The sequence below is a fragment of the Papaver somniferum genome, chromosome 8 (genome assembly GCF_003573695.1).
Source record: "Papaver somniferum cultivar HN1 chromosome 8, ASM357369v1, whole genome shotgun sequence".
Taxonomy (NCBI): Eukaryota; Viridiplantae; Streptophyta; class Magnoliopsida; order Ranunculales; family Papaveraceae; genus Papaver; species Papaver somniferum.
The window spans coordinates 137,752,124-137,774,250 of NC_039365.1; the positions used below are offsets into that span (position 1 = coordinate 137,752,124).

At 36.3% G+C, this 22,127-nt stretch overlaps 4 protein-coding genes across 6 annotated transcripts; 1 reads left to right on the top strand and 3 right to left on the bottom strand.

Annotated features, from left to right (window-relative positions):
• Window positions 1–2,703: 2,703 nt before the first annotated feature.
• On the bottom strand, window positions 2,704–4,509 carry LOC113306988 (organelle RRM domain-containing protein 6, chloroplastic-like). 3 transcript variants are annotated; one of them, XM_026555925.1, is made up of 4 exons: window positions 4,387–4,509; window positions 3,959–4,027; window positions 3,699–3,805; window positions 2,704–3,114 (listed from the first exon to the last, which is right to left on the bottom strand). In XM_026555925.1, the coding sequence occupies exons 1-4, from the start codon at window positions 4,493–4,495 to the stop codon at window positions 3,094–3,096; spliced, it is 306 nt and encodes a 101-aa protein (XP_026411710.1). In that variant the 5' UTR covers window positions 4,496–4,509; the 3' UTR covers window positions 2,704–3,093. The 3 variants fall into 3 exon arrangements, with proteins under 3 accessions (XP_026411710.1, XP_026411712.1, XP_026411709.1); XM_026555927.1 differs by having other exon boundaries at window positions 2,704–3,276; XM_026555924.1 differs by having other exon boundaries at window positions 2,704–3,805.
• A 290-nt stretch (window positions 4,510–4,799) lies between these two features.
• On the top strand, window positions 4,800–7,783 carry LOC113303179 (expansin-A13-like). The gene is made up of 2 exons (XM_026552204.1): window positions 4,800–5,474; window positions 7,114–7,783. Exons 1-2 carry the CDS (start codon window positions 4,870–4,872, stop codon window positions 7,421–7,423), a joined length of 915 nt encoding a protein of 304 aa, XP_026407989.1. The 5' UTR covers window positions 4,800–4,869; the 3' UTR covers window positions 7,424–7,783.
• A 3,396-nt stretch (window positions 7,784–11,179) lies between these two features.
• LOC113306089 lies at window positions 11,180–11,953 on the bottom strand. The gene has a single exon (XM_026555071.1). It carries the CDS (start codon window positions 11,951–11,953, stop codon window positions 11,180–11,182), a length of 774 nt encoding a protein of 257 aa, XP_026410856.1.
• Window positions 11,954–17,216: 5,263 nt separating this feature from the next.
• Window positions 17,217–21,841, bottom strand: LOC113303546. The gene is made up of 7 exons (XM_026552577.1): window positions 21,189–21,841; window positions 20,016–21,007; window positions 19,233–19,943; window positions 18,703–19,145; window positions 18,120–18,616; window positions 17,925–18,024; window positions 17,217–17,729 (listed from the first exon to the last, which is right to left on the bottom strand). The coding sequence occupies exons 1-7, from the start codon at window positions 21,224–21,226 to the stop codon at window positions 17,247–17,249; spliced, it is 3,264 nt and encodes a 1,087-aa protein (XP_026408362.1). The 5' UTR covers window positions 21,227–21,841; the 3' UTR covers window positions 17,217–17,246.
• Window positions 21,842–22,127: the final 286 nt, after the last annotated feature.

Genomic DNA, 22,127 nt, shown 5'->3' on the forward strand with positions numbered 1-22,127 from the left:
ATTACCGGAATTTCTATCTTTCAATTCACGGAGCTTAACAAGTCGAGGTTCTAAATCCAGACAAAATAACAAAACATCACCTAAATCATTTAGATTTGTTTCTAAATACTAATGTGAATCAATGAAATATGTATTCATATTTACAGTAAGTATTATAAATTTAAAAGAGATTTCGTTGGGTGTCAAGATTCGAGAAACTAACATCATAGTAAAGCATAAGTTGGATCATAAACGAGAAAGATAATACGAGCTGAGTAATAGTACTGAGAGTTTTACAGTGTTCTCACGTGTGTCTGCTTGTGTGAGAAATGTCTCTCATTGGCTGAGTGTGAGTTGTCTACAGCCTGTCCTGTTCTAACATCTCTTGTCTTAGTCAGGTCTTGTATAAATACAGGTCTGTCTTGTTTTTAGTGTGTAATGAAAATCAGTTTCTTGTTTTGATCAATTAATGAAAGTACTACTATGGTATTAGATGAATACAGCTTCCGCAATCGTCATTAATGGCATTCAACCTTTCAACCAATTTTCAGATCAAATTTCTTCAATTTAATCAAAACTTTAATCAACCATCTTACTTCAATTCAATCTTTCAATCTACTTTCATCACTTTTATACACAATTTTCTTGTTTGTTCTTTCAATGGCAGCATATGAATCAAGAATTTCTCAAGTTCCTCTTAATCAAATCTCACAAATTCTCAGTTACAAACTCAAGGATGACAACTTCCTAACCTGGAAATCACTTCTTCTACCACTCTGCGTCGATACAGAGTCAATGGTTTTCTTGATGGATCTTTACCATGTCCACCTTATCTGCTTAATAATGGTGTCAATCCTGGTTATACAACTTGGCATGATGATGATACTACTCTTGTACTCTGGATTCAGATGTCTATCTCTGAATCTGTAATTCCATATGTTGTTGGAGCTGATTCTTCAAAAGATTTATGGGACAATATTGATTCCAGGTATGCAAGAAGCTCTTCTACACATTCAATTCAGCTTCGTCTCAAACTTCAATCCACAAAACTTGGATCAGGTACTGTTTCTACTTTCCTAAGTGAAATCAAGAAGATAACAGATGAATTGTTTGCTGCTGGTTCACAAATTCGTGATGATGAATTGGTAGTTACTATACTCAATGGGTTAGGCAAAGATTATAGTTCTTTTTGTAATCTATTCGTATTCGCAATCCACCAATCTCATCAAAGGAACTTCATAATCTGCTTCTCACTGAAGAAATAGTTGTCACAAATAAGCAAAAGAACTTACTTACTGAGGCCAATTCAAAGGCTTTTGCTGCTACAAGATATTTTGTTCAAAACTATAGAGGTAGTGGTAGAGGTTATCATTACTCTTCAAGATCTGCAGTTCCTTACTCTGGATACATCAGACCACCTCCACCTTTTTATCCAAGAGGTTATTCTCAATTTCAGATGCATTCTGCTTCTTCATCAACACCATCACCTCATTTCAGTCCAAGACCTCACTATGGTTCAGCTCATTCTTCTTCTGCTCCACCACCAGTAACTGATAAGATTTGTCAGATTTGCAACAAAACTGGTCATCTTGCTTTGGAATGCAGACACAGATTGAATTTTGCCTATCAGAACAACTATACTCCTCACAATCTCAGTGCCATGCTTGCTACTGCCAATATCATGGGTGAAAATCCTTGGTATGCTGACTCTGGAGCAAATAGCCATATCACTAATGATGAATCTGAATTACCTGAAGCAACATCTTTTGAAGGAGCAGATGAGATTCAAGCTGCTAATGGAGAAGGTATGCCAATTACTCATATTGGTCATGTGTCTAAAACAGTTTCCTCTCATTCTTTTAATCTAAACAATGTGCTTCTTGTTCCAAAATCATCTCAAAACTTATTGTCAGTGCATAAATTCACTAGTGATAACAACTGTTCTATCACTTTTGATTCTATTGGTTTTGTTGTTAAGGATTACTCAACTGGGAGGATCATTTTACAAGGACCACATAAAGGAGGATTATATCCAGTAAATTTTCCAAGTCTACTAGAATAAAGCGTTCTTTAGCAACAATAATTCAGCTTCAGTTTGGCATCAAAGGTTGGCTCATCCATCTTTTCAAGTACTTCAAAAAGTGTGCAGAGATATGCAACTGTCTAGTTTAGTAAAAACACCACTATTTTGTAATGACTGTCATCTAGGGAAAAGTCATAAATTGCCTTTTACTTTGTTTTCACATAGGGCTCAATCTCCACTAGAACTAGTGCATATGGACTTATGGGGTTCTAGTCCTGTAATCTCTTCAAGTGGTTTCAGATATTATGTCAATCTCATAGATGACTATTCAAGATTTTGTTGGATATTTCCTTTGTCTGAAAAGTCTGAATTCAAAGCTATTTTTCTACATTTCAAATCTATGACTTAAAAGTTACTGCATACTTCAATTGTTAAAATCAGAACTGATGGAGGAGGGGAATTCTTAAATAATGCACTACAAAAATTTCTTAGTATACATGGAATTACTCATGAGGTTTCTTGCCCTTATACTCAAGAACAAAATGGACTGGCTGAGTCCAAACATAGACATCTTGTAGACACAGGGATAACTTTTTTAATTCAATCAGGTCTCTCAGAAAAATTTTGGGTTGATTCTTTTCATACAACCAATTATGTTATTAATAGACTGCCTGTTAGAAGTTTGGATTACCTATCTCCTTTTGAAAAGTTGTTTGGTCAGAAACCAGATTATTCCTTCTTCAGATCCTTTGGTTCATCATGCTTTCCATGGATAAGGCCTTACACTACACATAAACTCCAACCAAGGAGTGTACACTTTGTTTTTATTGGTTACAGTTCTATGCACAAAGGATACAGATGTTTAGATATTAAAACAGGGAAAGTATATATCTCCAGACATGTAGTATTTAATGAGACTTTCTTCCCATTGAGATCTTCAGATACATTACTTCCTGGCATTGCAAATTCTTCAGCACCAACTGATATTGCTTCTACAGCTCCATCTGTCAAGATTTCTGCACCAACACCTGCAACATCAACCTCACCAGCTGCATCCATTGATACTTTATCTACTGATCCTTCAAACATTGTTAAGTCATCTGATGCTTCCACTACAACAAATTCTGAACATACTTCAGCTTCTGGTATTCCTTCACTGGCTAATTCACACTCCATGGTAACAAGGGGTAAAAGAGGTATTTTTAAACCCAAAGTCTTTAATACAAAGTATGTTCTATCAGCCAATATTACTTCTGCTATTCCACCACCCACACCTACTTGTTATTCTAAGGCAATTAGAATACCTCAAACAACAAAATGACGATCATGGATTACATGCAAGAGATCATACATAGTGCCAAACAGCCCAGTAGTTCAAGAATCAAGTTCTACTGTTCTTGTAGATGCTGCAAGTATGGAGATAAAATAGGCTTGTGGACCTGTGGTTACTTCCTTATCCTAAATATTATGGGAAGTCCAAAATAGTGGAACGTAACTTCAATGTTAGATGAACAACACTGGAAATATACAAACAAACAACATGAATCTTCAAATCAAGTGGTAATTTCTAAATAGTGGAAGAATCTATTATAGTAGTTCTCTCTTTTGCTTTTGAGCACAAACTGCAATTATTTAACCATTTCATCGACAGTTTTGCTTTTCTAATTTCTTTACTAAAAATAATCAAGATACACACCTTGCCATGCATGCCTTCAATAGCTTTCTTAGATTCTTCTTCTGCTGAATAACGGAGGAAAGCAAAGCCCCTGGGCCTGTTTGCAACTTTGTCCATTACAAGGTTCACTGTAAGAGAATCGGTAATGTTTCAAATATCAAGAAGAAAGTATACCACCTATTATATGGACAAAAGCAAATATAACCAAGCAATGTAAGCCTATCCACACAGAGATATGATATAAAGGTACGTCAACAGGATATCACAACAAATATCCTCACCTTCTACAAGTTCGCCAAAATTTTGGAAAGCATTTCTCAAGCTCTCTTCAGTTGTGCGAAATGAAAGCCCTGCAAGACAATGTACAAACATAACTTTCTGTAAACAATTTCTGACAGTTATTGGAAATTTGTGTAACAATGATGCCGGCAAGTGTCAGTGTCAGACACTGGTACAATGTGCTGGACACAGCAAGCTAAAATAAGAAAAATAAACCGACACGGCCATACTGATACATATTTACTTGATTTAGATTCAGTTACTAAGTATTGTCTTAGATCATCCAAGACAGTAACTTATCACTATATATTGTGTTCAGACACAACTATGTGCAAGTACAAGAAGATATAACCACAGCGTCTAACACTAATATGAACTGTCCAGATTTAGATATTTGTAGAATACGATAAAGAGGAAGGAAAATTCATACACACAGAAGAAAAAGAGAAAGAAACTGAAGAAAAACAAGAAACATCTTTTAATCTTTCAGTAATTGATGAAGAAACAGGTAGTGCAACTGTAAGTACAGTTGCTGCCATTATCGAAACTGAAACTGAAATACGAATGAGGATTTCAATTTCTTCGATGTTACATCGGATAAAATAAGACTATACACCACAAAGAAATGTACTAAAGGCGTATCAACAAAATGATGTTTACGTCGTTTATTGTATGACGCGCGTCATCCCTTTTCGGCTCTTTGTTCATTGAAAGCCCAGTAAGACTTCTAGTTGTCCACCGACTTGGTTGGGATGTTTTTCAGAATAAAACAGAATAACGAGGGTAATTTAATAATTAATCATCCCAGTGTAGCTGCCCGTTAAAAATCCCCAAACAAGAACGACGCTTGAAAAAGCAGGGGTAGGACAAGAAGATACTCTCTGGTTCTTTTCTCTTTCTAGAAATCAAAAAAATGTTAAAACCAAATCAAAATAAAACCTTTAAATTTCTTAAGAAGCTTGTAATAGCAATTACAGTAGTGATAAGTGTCGTATCAACAACAAGAACAAGAGGAGATAGATACTATTCATCAGCATCATCGTATTCATTTACACCATCAACAACGGCAATAGGAGAATGGTCAAGAGCAAGAGCAACATATTATGCAGCAATAGATCCAAGAGATGAAATAGGAGGAGCATGTGGTTTTGGAGATTTGAAACAGAATGGTTATGGAATGGCAACCGTTGGATTAAGTAGTTCATTGTTTAACAGAGGTCAGATCTGTGGTGCTTGTTTTGAATTAAGATGTGTTAATGATCTTAAATATTGTATACCTGGTACTTCTATCATTCTCACTGCTACTAATTACTGTGCTCCTAATTATGGTTTATTTACTCCTCCTACTCCTGCTTCTGGTAATGTTGATGATGGTACTGTTGATTCTGGTTCTGGTTCGGATGCTGATAATGTTGGTGGTCTCTGTAATCCTCCTAATGAACATTTTGTATTGCCGATTGAAGCTTTTGAAAAAATTGCTATTTGGAAAGCTTCTAATATGCCTGTTCAGTATCGAAGGTACTTGCACTTTCTCTCTACTAAATTTTTATGCTATCTTGCGCCGTCTGTTTGGATTTTGTTCTTAGTTCTCTTGCTATTTTTGGATTTAGATATCAGAAGTTCAAAACATCGAACAAATAGGTAATAACAAGAGGAATATGTCTATATAATTTTTGTTTGTTTATGTTTGTATATCCTGCAACTATCTTCTTCCATTTTTATTTTCTCTGGCTAACTTACGCGAAGTGCCTGTGTTTGTTTGTTGTTATCCTACGCATCGTATTTTTTTTCTTACTTTTTATGTTTTTTATTTTTTTAATTTTTCAAAAAGTCTTGATTTAGAAAATCACCTTGACTACTTTTCTGAGTATGGGACTAACATTACAGCTCGTGTTTTCACGCTGCTTTTTCTTTTCTTTTCTAGGGAGGAGACGGTCTGTGTCTCTACTTTCTTCTCTAATCTGTACAGACTATATACTGAAGTATGAGATTGAGCTAATTAGAAATTCTTGGTCACAAGTATATTACTCAAATTCCTAGTGAACTTTCTAGCAAAATAAAAAAATTCCTAGTGAACCATGAAGTGTGAACAGAGTGTAAGTATATTTAAGGAGTTCCAGAAAAAAATGAAGCAACCTGGTGTTGAGTCCAATCCTGCGTGGTTAAAAACTTCTGTAGTCCACTAACTAAGCTTTAAGGCTTGTGAGTATACGAAATATTACATAACTTGAGATGAGTATGTAGGGAGCCAGGCAGCTTGCACAATCGACAGCTTACATTCAGACCCAATTCCCATTAGTATTGGAGTTCGTAAATCTTCTTTGAAAACTGACCAAAAAAACCAAAAAGAGTATAGCTTCTCCAAGATATATATTAAGCTGAGGCATGGGCATTGGGTCCGAGTATATTTTTAAAATTTGGGACTGATGGATGTTATGATTCATTACATTTCTGCAACATTGAATGTCTTCAAAGTAATGTTTGTCTCTCTTATTAGCTTACATATGAAATCAGTATCTAGAAGACAAGTATTAGAGGGACCCGTCCGAAAAAAGCAAGCTTATCATGCGCATAATTTGTTCTCTTTTCTCTTCAATAGGCTAACTGGCTATTAGCTACCTGTAACATATATATTGGTGATGATTACACCAGCAACCTTCATGTTTATTCTAGAACTAGCAGCTATGCTTTTCCTTCATTTATCCCTGTAGCGGAATTAAACCATTGAACTTTTGAGGCGGGCCCAAATTATTGCTAGTCGGCAGCAACTGAGTATTCTTCATCATAGCTATTGTTACATTAGATTTGATTTTATTATTAGTTTTATCAGATGATTTTGTGGTTATGAGCTTTTTTTTTTTTAATCGAGTCTTCCTTTGTAAGTATTTTCTAATTATATAGACAAGGCCTTCTATATAGTTTAATGCAATACTAATATCTATATCTGGGTTAACTGTATTACTGCATACTTTTGGGTCATAGCATACTTATTTTTTAAACAGATTCCAGTTTTCTGCACTAGTAACATTTTTTTTTGTCCAAACTTTATTTGTCGCTATTCATTCCATACCATTGTGCAGTATCCCATTTACTTATAAACAATCCTGACGAAATGATATTTTTAGACATTTCACTGACTTGGTTTGTAATTGAACAGGATCAAGTGTAGAAGGGAGGGAGGAATTCGGTATACAATTAATGGATCCGGCTTCTTTTATTCAGTTTTGATCACCAACGTTGCAGGCGTTGGCGATGTAACTGCTGTAAAAATCAAAGGTTCTAAAACAGGGTGGCTTCCGATGGGAAGGAATTGGGGCCAAAATTGGCACATAAATGCTGACTTGAAGAACCAACCTCTCTCATTTGAGGTAACTGTTAGCAACGGGGTTACAGTTACATCTTACAATGTTGCACCAAAAGATTGGCAATTAGGACAAACATTTAATGGCAAGCAATTTGACTCCTAAATTTTTCGTAAGATTATTATTCTATGGTGGTAATCGAGTCCGCTACAGTCAACTATGGTAAGTGTCTAGTATTTGGAGATACAACTAAGGATTGCTATGTTGAAACTTCATGGCGGGGCTTCTGGTTTCTCAAGAGACTTCTTTTCCAAAATGGAAGAGGATTTTGTTTTTAAATGGAAGCATCACGGAAGCAACTTTGAGTAGGCACCAAATTACGTAAGACTGGCATGTTAAATTCTAGTTAGTTAAAGAGTAAGGTGAACATTGTAAAGGGTAAACCCTATGATTATATAGACATTATATGTCTATATTAAGAACGGGAAAGCGTTTTTTTATATATATTATTATTTTATTATTTTCTTTTTAGTTTTTTTTTTTTTTTTTTTTTTTTTTTTTTTTTTTTGTTGTGGACAATCAACATATTTCAATTCATTCAATTCAAATCAGAACACCGATTACATGTTCGCTTATAAAAATAACAAAAACATCAAAATACAAGATATCACGACCCTAATACAAATAAGGACATCAATTACAAGTAGATTTTTTTTTGAAGCATGTATACATTAGAAAGGAACTAAATAGAGATTACACGGGGGAAAGTAATTCCCATAAAGTCATTTAAGAGAATTTGATTAAGAAAAGGCGGGTTTGCTTCATCCCATATCATTGTCGAATAGTTTCCTTCTTCGCTTCTATCTGCTGCAAAGTTTGCTATACCATCAGCTGCTTGGTTGCCTTCTCTATAATTGTGTTGAATGTGGCAGGAAGGTATGTGGCGCATTCTTTGTTTGATTTCTACAATCATTTGTGATATATACCAAGGAGCTTCCGCTGATGTTTTGATAAAGCGCATGAGATTCTCAGAGTCCGTTTCAATTATCACTCTTGGCCATTGTCTTTCCATCGCTATTCTGGTTGCTATTACGATTGCCCATGTCTCTGGCGTCAGCGCAGTAGTTAAACCTAGAGGTTGTGCTAGAGCCATAATGGTTTGTGCATTCGAGCCCCTGCAAATGAATCCCGCTCCCGCCACACCTGGATGGTCTCTAGCAGCCCCATCTGTGTTTATTTTTATCCAACCCGAATCTGGAATAGACCATCCAACTTGAATACTTGTAGTTGTTCTTGTGATGGTTGTTGCAATCCTTGGAGTTGGATCTCCAGGTAGCACCGGAGTGGAGATTTTTCTTGCCCATTCAAATTCTTGTTGTTGTGCTAGAGCTGTCCTCAAGATGTTTTCTTGGTGAGATTGGGATTGGTTGAAGACAAGTTCATTTCTGGTTGTCCATAGCGCCCAGAAAAGAAAACAAAAAGATGTGATGGTGGTTTTATTGGTAGAAGCTTGTAGAAGATGCAATATGGTTGCTTGAGGATTTAAGGTGATTGGTTGGTTGATGTGTTGAAGATGGTTAGTTGGTATGCGGTTTAAAAGGTTGGTCCATGCCTCTACTGCCACAAGACATTTAATAAGCATGTGCGTCACCGTTTCGGAGTCGGAGTTGCATCTGGGGCACATGTTTGAATTGGTTAGGTTGATGTGGCGTAATAAAGAGAAGGTTGGTAATCCTTCGTTGATAACTTTCCACAAGAAAAACTGAATTTTTGGAGAACATGGTAAGGTCCATAGAAATTTGGTGGTTGGGAGGGGGTTTATGGTTGTATAGTTATCTTGTTGCGCTAAACAGTTGTATCCAGAAGCAGTGGTATATTTTCCGGATTTCGAATGTGGCCAGATTATTTTATCTGGGTTGTTGTCCAGGGGAAGGTGGATATTGATAATATGTTGTATTGCATCAGGTGGAAGGTTATGTAGTTGATTATGCCTCCAATTATGAGTAAGAGGGTCAATTATATTAGCCACAGTTTGGATGGATAGCAATGAGTAGGATCAAGGTTAGGAAAATGAGGATCCGATTAGCTTGGATGGGGGTGTCTAAACCATTCCCTATGCGATGAAATAACTGTTGTTTTACAAAAGGTATAAGGGATGCCATTTGCTTCCATTGTGGGCTGGCAGTAGAAGGAAAAGTGATTGTACCTTGAAAAATTGGTTGATGTTGGAGGTACTTCTCGTTGTAGATACCGGTGCAGATGGAATGTGGTTGATCGTGAATATTCCATAGTCTTTTCATGAGCAAAGCTTTATTGTGATGGCTACTCTTCCTGATGCCGAGTCCTCCTTTTGCTATCGTTGTGTGGAGTTTGTTCCATCCCAAAGGGTGAAGTTTTCTAACATAGGAATCATTCCCCTAGAAAAAAATTCTGGTAATCCGGTCGATTTTTTGTGGACATGAGTGGGGAAAAGTTGTGTTTTCATAAGATGGTTGGAGGTTGGAGTTAATGAGGTTTTAATGAGAACTAACCTCCCAACAGGTGTAAAGCATTTTGTCATCCATCCTCGAGCTTTACAAGTTAGTCTTTGAAGCAAAGGTTCGAAGATGTGGCGGGATGTTCTCCCGTGTTTGAATTGGACTCCAAGATATATAGGAGGGTTGTAGAGGTTGGAATGCTGTAAAATTGGTGGATGATCGTATGGATGTAATCTCGGATGGTGGATGATTGTTGATTATTTGTCCTGCCGATGATCCATATGATTGAAGTATCTTTTTTAGGTGGATGTTACTATCTTGGGAGGCTCTATAGGTGATTAGGAGATCATCTGCATACATAAGATGTAATATGGGTGGTGGTTTTTGCGATATTCTGAGACCTCGAACCAGCTGTTTGGCTTCCAGTTTGGCAAGATTTGTTGATAGAATTCAGCACATATAATGAAAATGTATGAAGATATGGGATCACCTTGTCTTATGCCTCTCGTCGGTGTTTCATGAGGGGTGCCATTGATGTTGATGGAGTAGGTGACTGAGCTGATACATAACATGATATAGTCCAAAAAAATTGGCGGGAATCCTAATTTGGTGAAATCTTTTCTAATGAAACCCCAGTCAAGGCTATCATATGCCTTTTGGATATCTAGTTTAAGAGAAATATTGGGGTCTTTGCTGATGGCTGAGGTTTTGATGTAGTGGAATAGCTCTCCTGCAATTGCGATATTATCATGAATTGAGCGTTGAGGGAAGAAGGCGCTCTGATACGTGCTTATTAGAAACGGGAGAAGGGGTCGAATGCGGTTTACTAGAATTTTTGATATGATTTTGTAACATGCATTGCAGAGGCTGATAGGTCTGAATTGAGATGGTTTTGTTGGGTGGTCCACTTTTGGAATTAACGTAATGTTTGTGTGGTTCATGAGGAGGTGGATATTTAAAGAATTAAAAAAACTTCGAACCATAGCTATTATTTGTGTGTGAGTGGTATCCCAGAAAACTTTGAAAAACTTACTTGTATAATCATCCGGCCCAGGGGCACTTTCTGAATTGATGGAGAATAGAGCTTGCTTAATTTCTTATACTGTTATTTCTACCGAGAGTGAATCACATTGAGTGAATGTTAATCTTGGTGTAATTTCCTCAAATAGCTCTTCATCTATTATTGTGTTCGGAGCTGTGTATTGAGTTTTGAAATGGTCCAGAATGATCTGAATTACTTGATCTTTATCGGAAACCCAATTGTTTTGCTGATCTTGTAATTGTTGAATGTTGTTGCGAATTCAGTGTATGGTTGCTTTGGTGTGGAAGAAGGTCGTATTAGTATCTCCTGATTGGAGCCATTGTATATTGGATCTTTGTTGCCAATATGTGGCATGACATTGGAGTGAGTTTAAGTGTTGATTCCTTAGCTATTTTTCTTGATTTAACCAATATGATAATTCCTCGCCATTATGAATGGCGCACTAATGTTGTGCCCTCTGAATTTGTTTGTTGACTTCCGTATCAGTGTTGGAAGATGCCCAAAGGTGTCCTTGTTCCAATCCATAAGAGTTTGGCCAGTGGTGATTAGCTTTAGCTGAAGGTTCAGAGCAGATTCAACGTCACTTTGTTGAGTCCAGGCAGAAGTTACAACTTGGTTGAGATGAGGGTGCGTCAACCATAGATGTTCAAATTTGTAATTTTTTTGTCCCTGCCATTCAATTGCTTTGGTGCGCAAAAGGATGGGTGCATGATCGGACGCTATCCTCGGAAGACGAGTGACGACGGCATGAGGATTTGCCATGCGCCAATATGGGGTTGCAAGAGCTCTATCCAATCTTTCTAATATGTTGTCTTGACCCTGCTGATTGTTTGTCCAAGTGTATGGATCCCCACGAAATCTTAGGTTGATGAATCCCATTTGATCTATCATTGTGAGAAATGGCTGAGTCTCGCTATAGTTGACTTGTCTTCCTCCTTTCTTCTCCGATTGGTTTTTTACTTCATTAAAGTCCCCTATCAACAACCATGAGGTTGAGTTAGTTATGTTGGGGAAAATTATTGGGAAATCCTGCCAAAAATCAGATCTTGCCGCTGGATGTGGAGGACCGTAAATACCTGTGCAGAGCCATGGTTGTTCCAGAGCTGGGGGAGTGACAAGGACATGGATGAAACTCTGGGATTGAGTTAGCACTTGAATGTTTAGGTTGTTCCACATGAGACAAAGTCCTCCTCTTCAACCAACTTTAGGGACTGAGGTTAGGTTTTGGAATTGAAGGGATTGAGCAAGTCTTGACATGTGTCTTTCATTAGCTAAAGTTTTTGAAAGGAAGAGGATATTGGGCTCGTGTAAAGAGATTATATCTTTTAGGTGTTGTATTGTGGTTGGATTATTGATGCCTTAACAATTCAAGGCCAAAATGTTCATGTTTAAAAGTTGAGATTGGAACTGGATGTGGAGATGAATTAAAAAGAAGACAAGAAAATTGATGTGGCTGAGAGGTTTGGAATGATGTTAAGTAAAACCAAAGGGTGATAGAAATAGTATATAGGTGGGATTGCTAATGGACTTTAGAAAATTTCTGCTAATAGGGTCTGGGCTTGAGATATGCTTGAAAATGAAGATATCCAGAACATTTTGACTTAGCAATTTGAAGCAATCATAAACATGAAAAATTGAGAAATTACAACCTAAAAGATGTGCTTTATAAGACAGCACTTACAAAAAAAAACTTTCTATAAGATGCGATAACCTAAAAGGTGTACAATAATACAACACTTACAAAATATAGAAGGTGTGCTTTATAAAATAACACTTACAAGGACTATCACAAGAGACAGGAAGAGCATATATTGCCTGTTTGACAAAAATAAGATAACAAGAACCTCCTAACGACTTTAACCCCGAAAATTACACTAGACTGTTACAAATTTGATAGCACAAAACGAACAGATTGTAAGCAAGGCTATAACGAGCAGATTTCAAGCAAATTACAAACTAAAAGTGCAGAGAAGTTAATCGATTGATAAAGCAAAGATATCAGATTGGAATAGAGGAAACAAAACTAGTAGTTTAAGTGGACTTACCTGGGGGCTTAGACTGATCATAGAAGCTTCGGGTTGGGAACTGAAGATGAAATTTTAAATCGACACAGGAATTTGGAAGATAGAACCGACGACTCAAAAAAACATAACAGATGTTTATAAGAGGTTCTAAATTTTAACTCAAGACGAAAACATGCCTTTAACTATAACTAGTAGCCAGAATTCACAGAACATAATTAAATTTAATTTTCTTTTACAAGATTAAACTAGGGCCAAAAAAAGGTTTCTCCCTACTTCAAAAATCCCGAAAGAATGGATTAAGGAAAACACGCACGAGAGAGGAAAAGAAAATTAAGATCCAACTGAAAATTAAGCACAAATAAAACAGGCACACAACACATAGAAAATTAAGATCTAGCTGAAAATTAAGCACAAATAGAACAGGCACACAACACATCATGTTATGTTATAAATCAAAGATACCTAAACCACACAAACTTTCAAAGGATTAGATATGGAGAAAATAAGAGGAACAGTAAGAGAACATTACTATTTGCATGCGAAAGCTATCAAACCATGGCTAAAATCACACATGACATAACTACCCAACTAGCATGTCCTCACTTCGAACCACAACACAAGTGAAGCAGAAGAGATATTACATTAAAGAAAGACCAGTAGTGTACAACATCATACACAAATAAGGCAACTACTACAAATAGGAAGAACCAAAAGGAACTGGCCATACAACCACCAGAAACAACAGTCTAAGAAATCAATCAGAGACTAACAAGAAGATTTTCGAATACCTTCTTAAACTTAAAATTGATGTTATAAGAACCCATTTTAAGAAACTCCCCTTTAAAATTCCTTTTAGAAAACCCCAAATTAAACCCCATGTCCATAGAAATCATACGAAGATGCGATAAAGTTTTCAATTTTTCCTATCATTAATTCAATTTTGGATATCCAAATTTTGATCACCTCTCAACGAACAACAAAATACAGCTTGCATAAACGAGAAGCCCCAACAAAAGTTGAACACAAATTTATCAACACCCCTAGGCGAGGAGACGCGATAACGACACTAAGAAGAACGCAACAACAACAATCAACAAAAAGAAATTAAAAAAAGCAAAAAGAATAATCCTAAACGAATAATCCTAGATCTAGCGATTCAACAAAAAGAAATGACAAAATAACAATCACTGGGCAAGAATTAGAACATGCTAATCAGTAAAAAATAAACCTCTTCTAAGCATCAAAGACAACGAAACTTACCCCTATCAAGTCAGATCTAAATATAAGCTAATCAGGAATAAGATTCCCAAATACCTTTCAAAATCGTGTCTCAACAGTTCCTCAAATCCAAAATCCCCATTTCTTAATCTACCATTCAGCCTCCAGGAGTCCTAAGGTTTACTCTCGTTTAGATCTGGTCGCCATGGAAATCGATTTGGGTGATAAATTGGTTTTGCAGGAAAAAAACTCGAAGAAAGATGAGTTTAAAGTGGGAAAGCGAAAAGAGGAAAAATTGCAAAGAGAAAGAGCAATAAACTGCAAAGATATCCAATTTCTTTTTATATATAAGGGAGAGATGATGGTATATCCAGAAATGATTTCCAACCATTTAATAAGATTGTAGTCTTCTTCGATAAGAGATGCTCCTAAAACAAAAGAGTAATTTTCCCATGAATTTATCGATCCACACAAACACAGATGCTGATTAAAAGCGATGTAGTGATGAACCGACAATATTTTTGAATCGATATAAGCAAGCCACGGACCAACCATTAAAATTTAAAGAACTCCCCACAACGACGAAGAAAAATATCCCCAAAACGGCGAAGAAATATGTCAAAAGACACCAGAAACGATGTAAAAACATCTTATTCATTACCTACTACAAAAAACTTTGAAAGAATAACGAATTCTTGCTCACATCTGGTCCTTATGAGCAAGGAAGCTCAAAGTTTTTTTTTTTTACAGACAAGTTTTATATATATTACTAGAAATAACTCGTGTTGTAAGGGTACTGGTTTGATCGTGTTTTCTTTGTGTTAAAGAAGATATTTGTCGTGCAACCACCTAATTATGATACAATTACATTTTGTGTTGTGCAGATCTAATGTCCATATATACACACGCTAAAATAAACTCCTTTACATGATTGAAAAAAAGACAAACCGGTCCTTAACATATACATAAGATCGTGTGAAGTTATACAAATTACAGCTGACTGAAGAGATTTAGGTGGAAAATCCTCGACGAAACCAACAATCTAATTTTTTTTTATGATCATATTACTCCTAAATCAACCGGGAACTCACTTAAAACACCAATAACCATAAAGTATAATGCAATTATGACAAATTAGCTCAATATATGCCACAAAAAATAGACAAAGTTAATACAATGCAATTATTACAGACCCTAAGACGTATAACAACACAAAAAGAGAAAAACCTTTGATATTACTGACCAAAAATGTAAACTTGCAATCTAGTGGATGTTTTTCATCACATCATTTTTATTAACCTATAGATTAGTAGAGTCCGACCCATGATCCAAGTTTTCAACAAAGGAGGATGGATACTAAAATGAAAAGAAACTAATGGGAAGAAAATACCCGCAATTTATTTTTCAAAATGATAAGAGATTACTATCTAAAACTTCGTGCCTTCATTTATTTTTACTTTGTATATGATCCATATAGTAGACAGTGATATTCAAATCATATAAAATCAAATCTTGGTATCATCGATTGTGAAAAGCAAAAAAAGAAGTTGGTCTTATTTCGTTTTAATTAAGAACACACTTTCATTAATAATACTTAGAGAAAATGATTACCTAAGAAGCTATTAGCAAAATTAATATGCTTCGGAAAAAAACTAACAAATCAAAAAGACGAAACTCCTTTTTGGAGTTCTTGTAATATAGTTTAATGCAAAGAGACTGGTAACAAATCAGGGTTAAATCTTGCATTAGCCTTAAACACAAAAAGGTAATATTTCTTTTCAAAACCATACTCCATAACATAACCCTTTTTTTTTGTACACAGCTTGTGAGAGATGGATTATGAACAAAATACAATGAGTATAATGTCTGAGTAAGCTACCTACCCAGTAAGGAATTAATTAAAGAAAGAAAAATCATAAAAAAGAACCCGCTAATACAGAATTCAACCAAACAATAGTTGTATCATACTTCAAATCAATTCAAAAATATAATGGGGATTTTAATAAAGTGCCACACTTCCAATATGCAGTTTCTGAAAATGCCACCGTTTTTTTGAGAGTTTATTAAATGCCATACTCTTGACTTTTATCATCCCGTTTTTTTGAGATAACGGTTAACGGCTGTTAGTCTTTGTTAGTACATACGTGGCATTAAATAACCCGTCCAAAATTACATAGAAGCCCCTGAATCAGTTAACAGGGATTGAGTTAATCAGTTCACTGGGATTGAGTTAACCGGCTATAGAGTAGTGAGTTAACTCGCGACTCCGTGCACGTGAGAAAAACGTGCAAGATTTGCTAACGGTCGGAATACACGTGGGATCAATCTAAGAGAAAAAATCGACGATCCATATTTTACCTGGATTTATAACGGTCTTATTCATCATCTTGAAGCTCTATATATACTAATGAAGATCCCAAACTCTTCATTAGTCAATTTCTTCAGAAGTTCAACACATAAAAATGAGCCAAAAGGTTATAAACTCTCCAGGTAGTAACAGTTGCAGTAGTAGTAGCAAGAGCAGCAGCAGGAGCAAATTTAGACAGCAAACTACCCCAGATCTATGTCCAACATGTGAACAAGGAAGTCATGAGTCTAAGGTTTGTCCCTGGATGTACTCTAGATGCAAACATATACCTTGTAATGGTATAAGACAACTACTAAGATCCAGCACAAGAGAAACAGATGGAGAAATGTTCTTGAAGTGTTCAAATCCTACCTGCACCTACTTTGAATGGTTTGATTCTGCCAGTCATCCACTCAAATCCAAGAATATCAAGCTACCCAAAGAGAATTGTTGTTGTGCTTGTGGAGAAGAGACCCACTGTTACAAAGAATGCCCACTGCATAAGCAAGAATGCTACAAAGAGCAATGCAAGTCAATAATGCAGCTGAGAAGATGCAAAAATGAACACAATAGAAACATTGCTTACCTGATCTGCACAGATTGTGAAGCATTTAGATGGGTATCAGACCACCTTTTCATTGCAGCAAAAAATAGGGTTATCCATTCAAGTTTCAATCTCAATGCCATATGTAAGGAACTTCAAAAGACTATTAACATGTAATTAGTTCTTAACTAATATCATTTCCATTCATAAAGTAAGATTATCCATCAAAATAAAACTGAATTCAGGTACATAAAAAAAAAACAGATCTAACACTATGATATCAGTGTCTAAAGCAAAAAAAAAAGATCTAACACAACAAGAAGCACACACACACTTCTACTTCTTCTTAGCCTTGCTTTGCTTTCCCTTTGTGACAGGAATATGTTGACTAACAGATCCAATACCAGTAAAGTTCTGACTGAAATTCAGAACATCTTGTGTAGATCCATGGGTGCTAGGTTCTGTTGGTGCTCTTCCAAAGTTTTTAGGTCCTGTTGACTCACCAACAAATGAAGATGTACCTCTGGATTTGTTCACCTTTGCTTTACCCCTTGCACTGCTACTTTCAGGATGATCTCTACTAGTGAAGGTGCAGTTTGCAGCATCATACTCGGTGCTTGGCATGAATCCAGTTGGGTTTTTACCAACATCACCACCAGCACAGGTTCTCTTATTATGACCAGCAGTAGATCCACACTTTCCACATTTCCTTTTCTTCACCACAGTTTCAGGTTCATCATAGCTCCTCTTCCTCTTCTTTGCTGGTCTTCCAGTTTTTCTTTGATAAGGAGGAGGCTTTAAGTTGATGTCCATGGATGCCTGCCAATTAAGATAAGAAGAAGAGAAAAGGAATGAGAAAGTTAAAGTAAAGAAATGAAACCCTAACCCTAAAAGAAATGAGAAATAAGGATATAATAAAGTAGAGAAAAAAGTAGAGAAAAATAAGGATATAATAAAGTAGAGAAAATGTGAATGTATCACATTCAATAATATATTTAATGCTGAAAAAAGTACCTTATCTTCCCAGTTCCATTCACTTATGTCTTCTAGTGGATTTACAGCATCTGCATATATGGTCCTATAATATTCCACAGAGTAGTAAGGAGCACAATAACTGTTCAACCAATCAAACAAATGTGTCAGTTTACAGAAACAAAAGTAATAGCATATTACAACCCAAAAGTAATAGCATATTACAAAATTTCTTACTCTTTCCAGTTTGGCCTGAGCAGTTTCAATGCACATACAGCATGTTGACAAGGGAATCCCCTTAGCTGCCATTGCAAACAAGTGCATTGTTTGTCTACAATGTTCACTGTGAAAATTTTCTTGGTAGACACATTAGTTACCAAATAAACCTGTCCAACCACACTTCCTTCTGTATCAAACTTCCCAACCAAGTCAAGCATCTTATTTATCAACTTAACAGCAGCAGGGACCAAATCATTTTGATTCCACTTAGCAGATTCTTCCCTTCTCTTAAATAACAAACCCATTACTAACTGACCATACATCATGCCTAGTTGGATTATTGGTTTATCTCTCATATTAGAACTCATAGAATTAAATGATTCTGAGAAATTGTTATTCATATGCTCACAACAGCTAATGGGATCAAAATAAGCCCTAGACCAAGTACTTGGATCTTCTTTCCTAAGATATTCACCAGCAGCCGGACTTTCTTTGCATATGTTGTCAAAGTGCTCCTACATTATAGTAACCTGAGTTATTATATAACCTACTAACTATGAATCAAAAAACATAGGGATATTTAAAAAAGAGAGGCACAAACCTGAAAATGCCTCACTTTGTAAGCTTTGCATGCATTCCACAATAAGTTGTGCAAGGTTGGTGCCTTGTGGTACTTCTTGAAGTTCTTGTACAAGTGCCTGAAGCAATATCTAACTCTTGCACCAGGGAAAACCTTTGGAACAGATTCCAACAACCCTTTTTGCCTATCAGAAATAAAGGTAATTCTGCCAGCATGATGTGCATTGATTGCTGGAGCCAAATCCTTGAGGAACCCAGTCCAGCTCTCCTTGGTTTCACTCTTAGCCACCTTAATGCCTAAAGGCACCAGAGAATTCTGACCATCAATTGCTGTTGCAGCCATTAGAACACCACCACGCTTTCCAGTTAGATGGCATGCATCTAAACCTATGACTCCCCTGCAAGCTTTCTGAAATCCTCTCATTGGTGCAGCAAATGAAATAGTCATGCTCATGAATGTCTTATCTGCACATTTAGTAACCAACCATTAAATAACTGAGCACCACTTACAAATAAATGAATCAACCATGAATGTCTTAACATAATGTATACCTCTTTTCCCATAAGTGTATTTAGCAACAGACCCTGGATTAGTATGAGCCACCATTGCACAAAAGATGGGTACATCCTTGTAGCTGTCTTCATAATTACCAAACAGATCTTCTAAAAGAAGATTTCTAGCCTTCCATGCACAAATATAAGGTATATTGATGTTATGAGTTACAAAAAAGTCTCTTGCAATGTGTTTAGGCTTTGGAATTAAGGCCCCAGCTGTCTGCTTTAACTTCTCATGTACCACATCTTTTACGAACTCAGGATCCGCGGATCTGTTAAAACTCTTTGGATCCGCAACACAAGTGTGTTCTAGATTAACCTTCCTAACAATAAAAGTAGGCTCATGCCTTTTTATGCTAGCATTTACAAACCAGTTACAGCCATACTCTTCCCTAAACCTACATCTCACTCTTAATCTTGTTTTGTCACTCTTATAGACCGTATACTGATAATTATGTTTTACACAGTAACCCCTAAGATGTTTCTTATAAGCACTCTTGTTATTAAAAGCATACTTTACCTCCATCTTAGTAGGATCAACAGGAGTCACCTCTTCTTCTACAGGGAATAATGGTTCTTCTTCTTCATCACTGTGCATATTGAACATTTCTTTCCACTTCTGGTAATCAAGCTTTGGTTTGGAATATTTATCATCATTTACTTCAGGACCATCATTATCCTTATCATTATTCTTGTCATCATTAGAAACTGCAATCAACATCAAAGTGTTAGTACATGTAAAAAATAAACAAAAAATTATAAACACTAAAGGGTCCATACCTTCTTCATTGTCTTCTTCACTACTGCTTGAATCACTGCTTTCATCTCCAACTTTGTATGTCTTGACAATATCTTCATAATCAATATCATTTTCTTCATCACTGTCAAAGATTGGTGGAGCATTTGGGTCTTCAATGGGGTGACATTCATCTACAGTAGTGTTCTCTAGCACCACATTGTCCTCATCATCACCATCACTATTGTCCCCTGCATCAGTCTTATCCCCTGTATCAGTCTTATCCCCTGCATTAGCCTTATCCCCTGCATCAGTCTTATCCCCTGTATCAGTCTTATCCCCTGCATTAGCCTTATCCCCTGCATCAGTCTTATCCCCTGCATCAGTGTTATCCCCTGCAGCAGTGTTGTTTACTTCATCAACCCAGTAATCATGATTAAAGCTATCAACTGGTGTACTGCTAGAACCAACAACAGTGGCTTGACTTAGGCAAGAAAAACCCTGAGATTCCACTTCATTTAACAGATCCATGAACAACAACTTCCTAGATGCTCCTCCATTTGAGTTTTCATTCTTTGATTGAGCATGCAACCTTGGTGATCTCCTTGTAGGTGATATCTTTACTGACTTTTCCTTTGAAACTGGCTTCTTAGCAATCCTCTTAGGTGCCTTCTTAGGAGTCTCATCAATTGTTACTACTGGTTGTTCCATTGCATCCTTAATGAAGTCATTGTCATTCCTAAATTCTGAATTCATTACACTCATTTGTAAACATATGAACCCTTTATCATCAGGTACAGCATGCTCCCAAAACTTAAACAAGTCTTCATTTGTAACCAAATACTCAGGCAGACATGGGTCTATGGTCCAATATAAATTTGGAATTTCTGTTTCATCAAGATGCAACTTAACACGCAACATCTTCTCAAATTCCTTAAGGTCAATTCTATCTCTATCCATGTGAGGGAATAGCAAATTAAGTTTACTATTCACAACAAACACACTGATATCTCTATATGGATAATATGTATGGTCACTGTAAATGAACAAACAAAATAAAATTCATCAAATTCCACACTTCACACAGAAAAGCCCTAAAATAAATTCATCAATTCATCAAACACACGAAATTAGGGTTTTAAAAATTCCACACTTCACACAGAAAACTCCTAAAATAAAACTCATCAAACACACGAAATTAGGGTTTGAAATCGTACCATATCCGCTGCTTGTGCTTCCCCTTATTCTTCTTCATCTTCAGCTCCCCAACCCTTTACTCAGACACTAAACCTAAGCAAAATCCCGCTGAAAACTGACCCAAACCCTAATTTCTTCCACTAGAGAACAGAGCGGACATAGAGCAAGAGAAAAAAAGTACAAGAAAGAGAAACAAAAACCTAAGAGAAAACCCCTAATTCAACTCAGAAAAACGAAATTAGGGTTTGCAATCATACCATATCTGCTGCTTGTCCTTCCCCTTCTTTTTCTGAATCTCGATCGCTCCCCAACCCTTTACTCAGACACTAAACCTAAGCAAAATCCCGCTGAAAACTGACCCAAACCCTAATTTCTTCCACTAGAGAACAGAGCGGACAGAGAGAACGAGCAAACCCTAGAAAAAAAATGAAACGATACAAAGTTGCAAACTGTTTTCAATCCCACGAAGGATAAAATAGTCATTTAGCCTGTGCTACGTGTAATAATCTCATGCTCGACATCTTGAGCCGTCCACATAAGACACGTGTAAGTAATCTGGACAAAGTCAAAAAAGTTTGACCAATCATGTGGGTCCAAGACGTTAGTGCTAACGGTTGTGGCATTAAATAAACTCTGAAAAAAACGGTGGCAGTTTCTTGAATCGGGATTTGCAAGTGTGGCAGTTTGTTAAAATTCCCAAATATAATTAAACATCTGAAATCCTGAATCAATCTATAATATATGTCACTCCATTTTATTCAATATCAAAACCCGGCAAAAAATCTTTACCGGGATAAGTGGATTGAGATTTCTATTGATTTTTTAAGAGAACTGTTTTGTGATCATAAGAGCTAATCACTAAGAAAAAAAAAAGTCACATGTATATACTATCAAATAAATCAATAGTACGAATCCTCTAAGTACAAAGTTACTCACCTTTAGAACAACTATTGACTTCA

What these genes read in the sequence shown, in the direction of transcription:
- LOC113306988 (XM_026555924.1), bottom strand. Translation starts at nt 4,495, where the DNA reads ATGGCAGCAACTGTACTTACAGTTGCACTACCTGTTTCTTCATCAATT. An exon ending in TTTCTCTTTTTCTTCTGTGT is followed by an intron (nt 4,028 to 4,386) that starts GTATGAATTTTC and finishes ATTGTCTTGCAG; the next exon opens with GGCTTTCATTTCGCACAACT. An exon ending in TTTTGGCGAACTTGTAGAAG is followed by an intron (nt 3,806 to 3,958) that starts GTGAGGATATTT and finishes ATTCTCTTACAG; the next exon opens with TGAACCTTGTAATGGACAAA.
- LOC113303179 (XM_026552204.1), top strand. Translation starts at nt 4,870, where the DNA reads ATGTTAAAACCAAATCAAAATAAAACCTTTAAATTTCTTAAGAAGCTT. An exon ending in ATGCCTGTTCAGTATCGAAG is followed by an intron (nt 5,475 to 7,113) that starts GTACTTGCACTT and finishes GTAATTGAACAG; the next exon opens with GATCAAGTGTAGAAGGGAGG.
- LOC113306089 (XM_026555071.1), bottom strand. Translation starts at nt 11,953, where the DNA reads ATGTGGAACAACCTAAACATTCAAGTGCTAACTCAATCCCAGAGTTTC.
- LOC113303546 (XM_026552577.1), bottom strand. Translation starts at nt 21,226, where the DNA reads ATGAAGAAGAATAAGGGGAAGCACAAGCAGCGGATATG. An exon ending in ATACACTTATGGGAAAAGAG is followed by an intron (nt 19,146 to 19,232) that starts GTATACATTATG and finishes CTAAATGTGCAG; the next exon opens with ATAAGACATTCATGAGCATG. An exon ending in CTCAGGCCAAACTGGAAAGA is followed by an intron (nt 18,025 to 18,119) that starts GTAAGAAATTTT and finishes TTGGTTGAACAG; the next exon opens with TTATTGTGCTCCTTACTACT.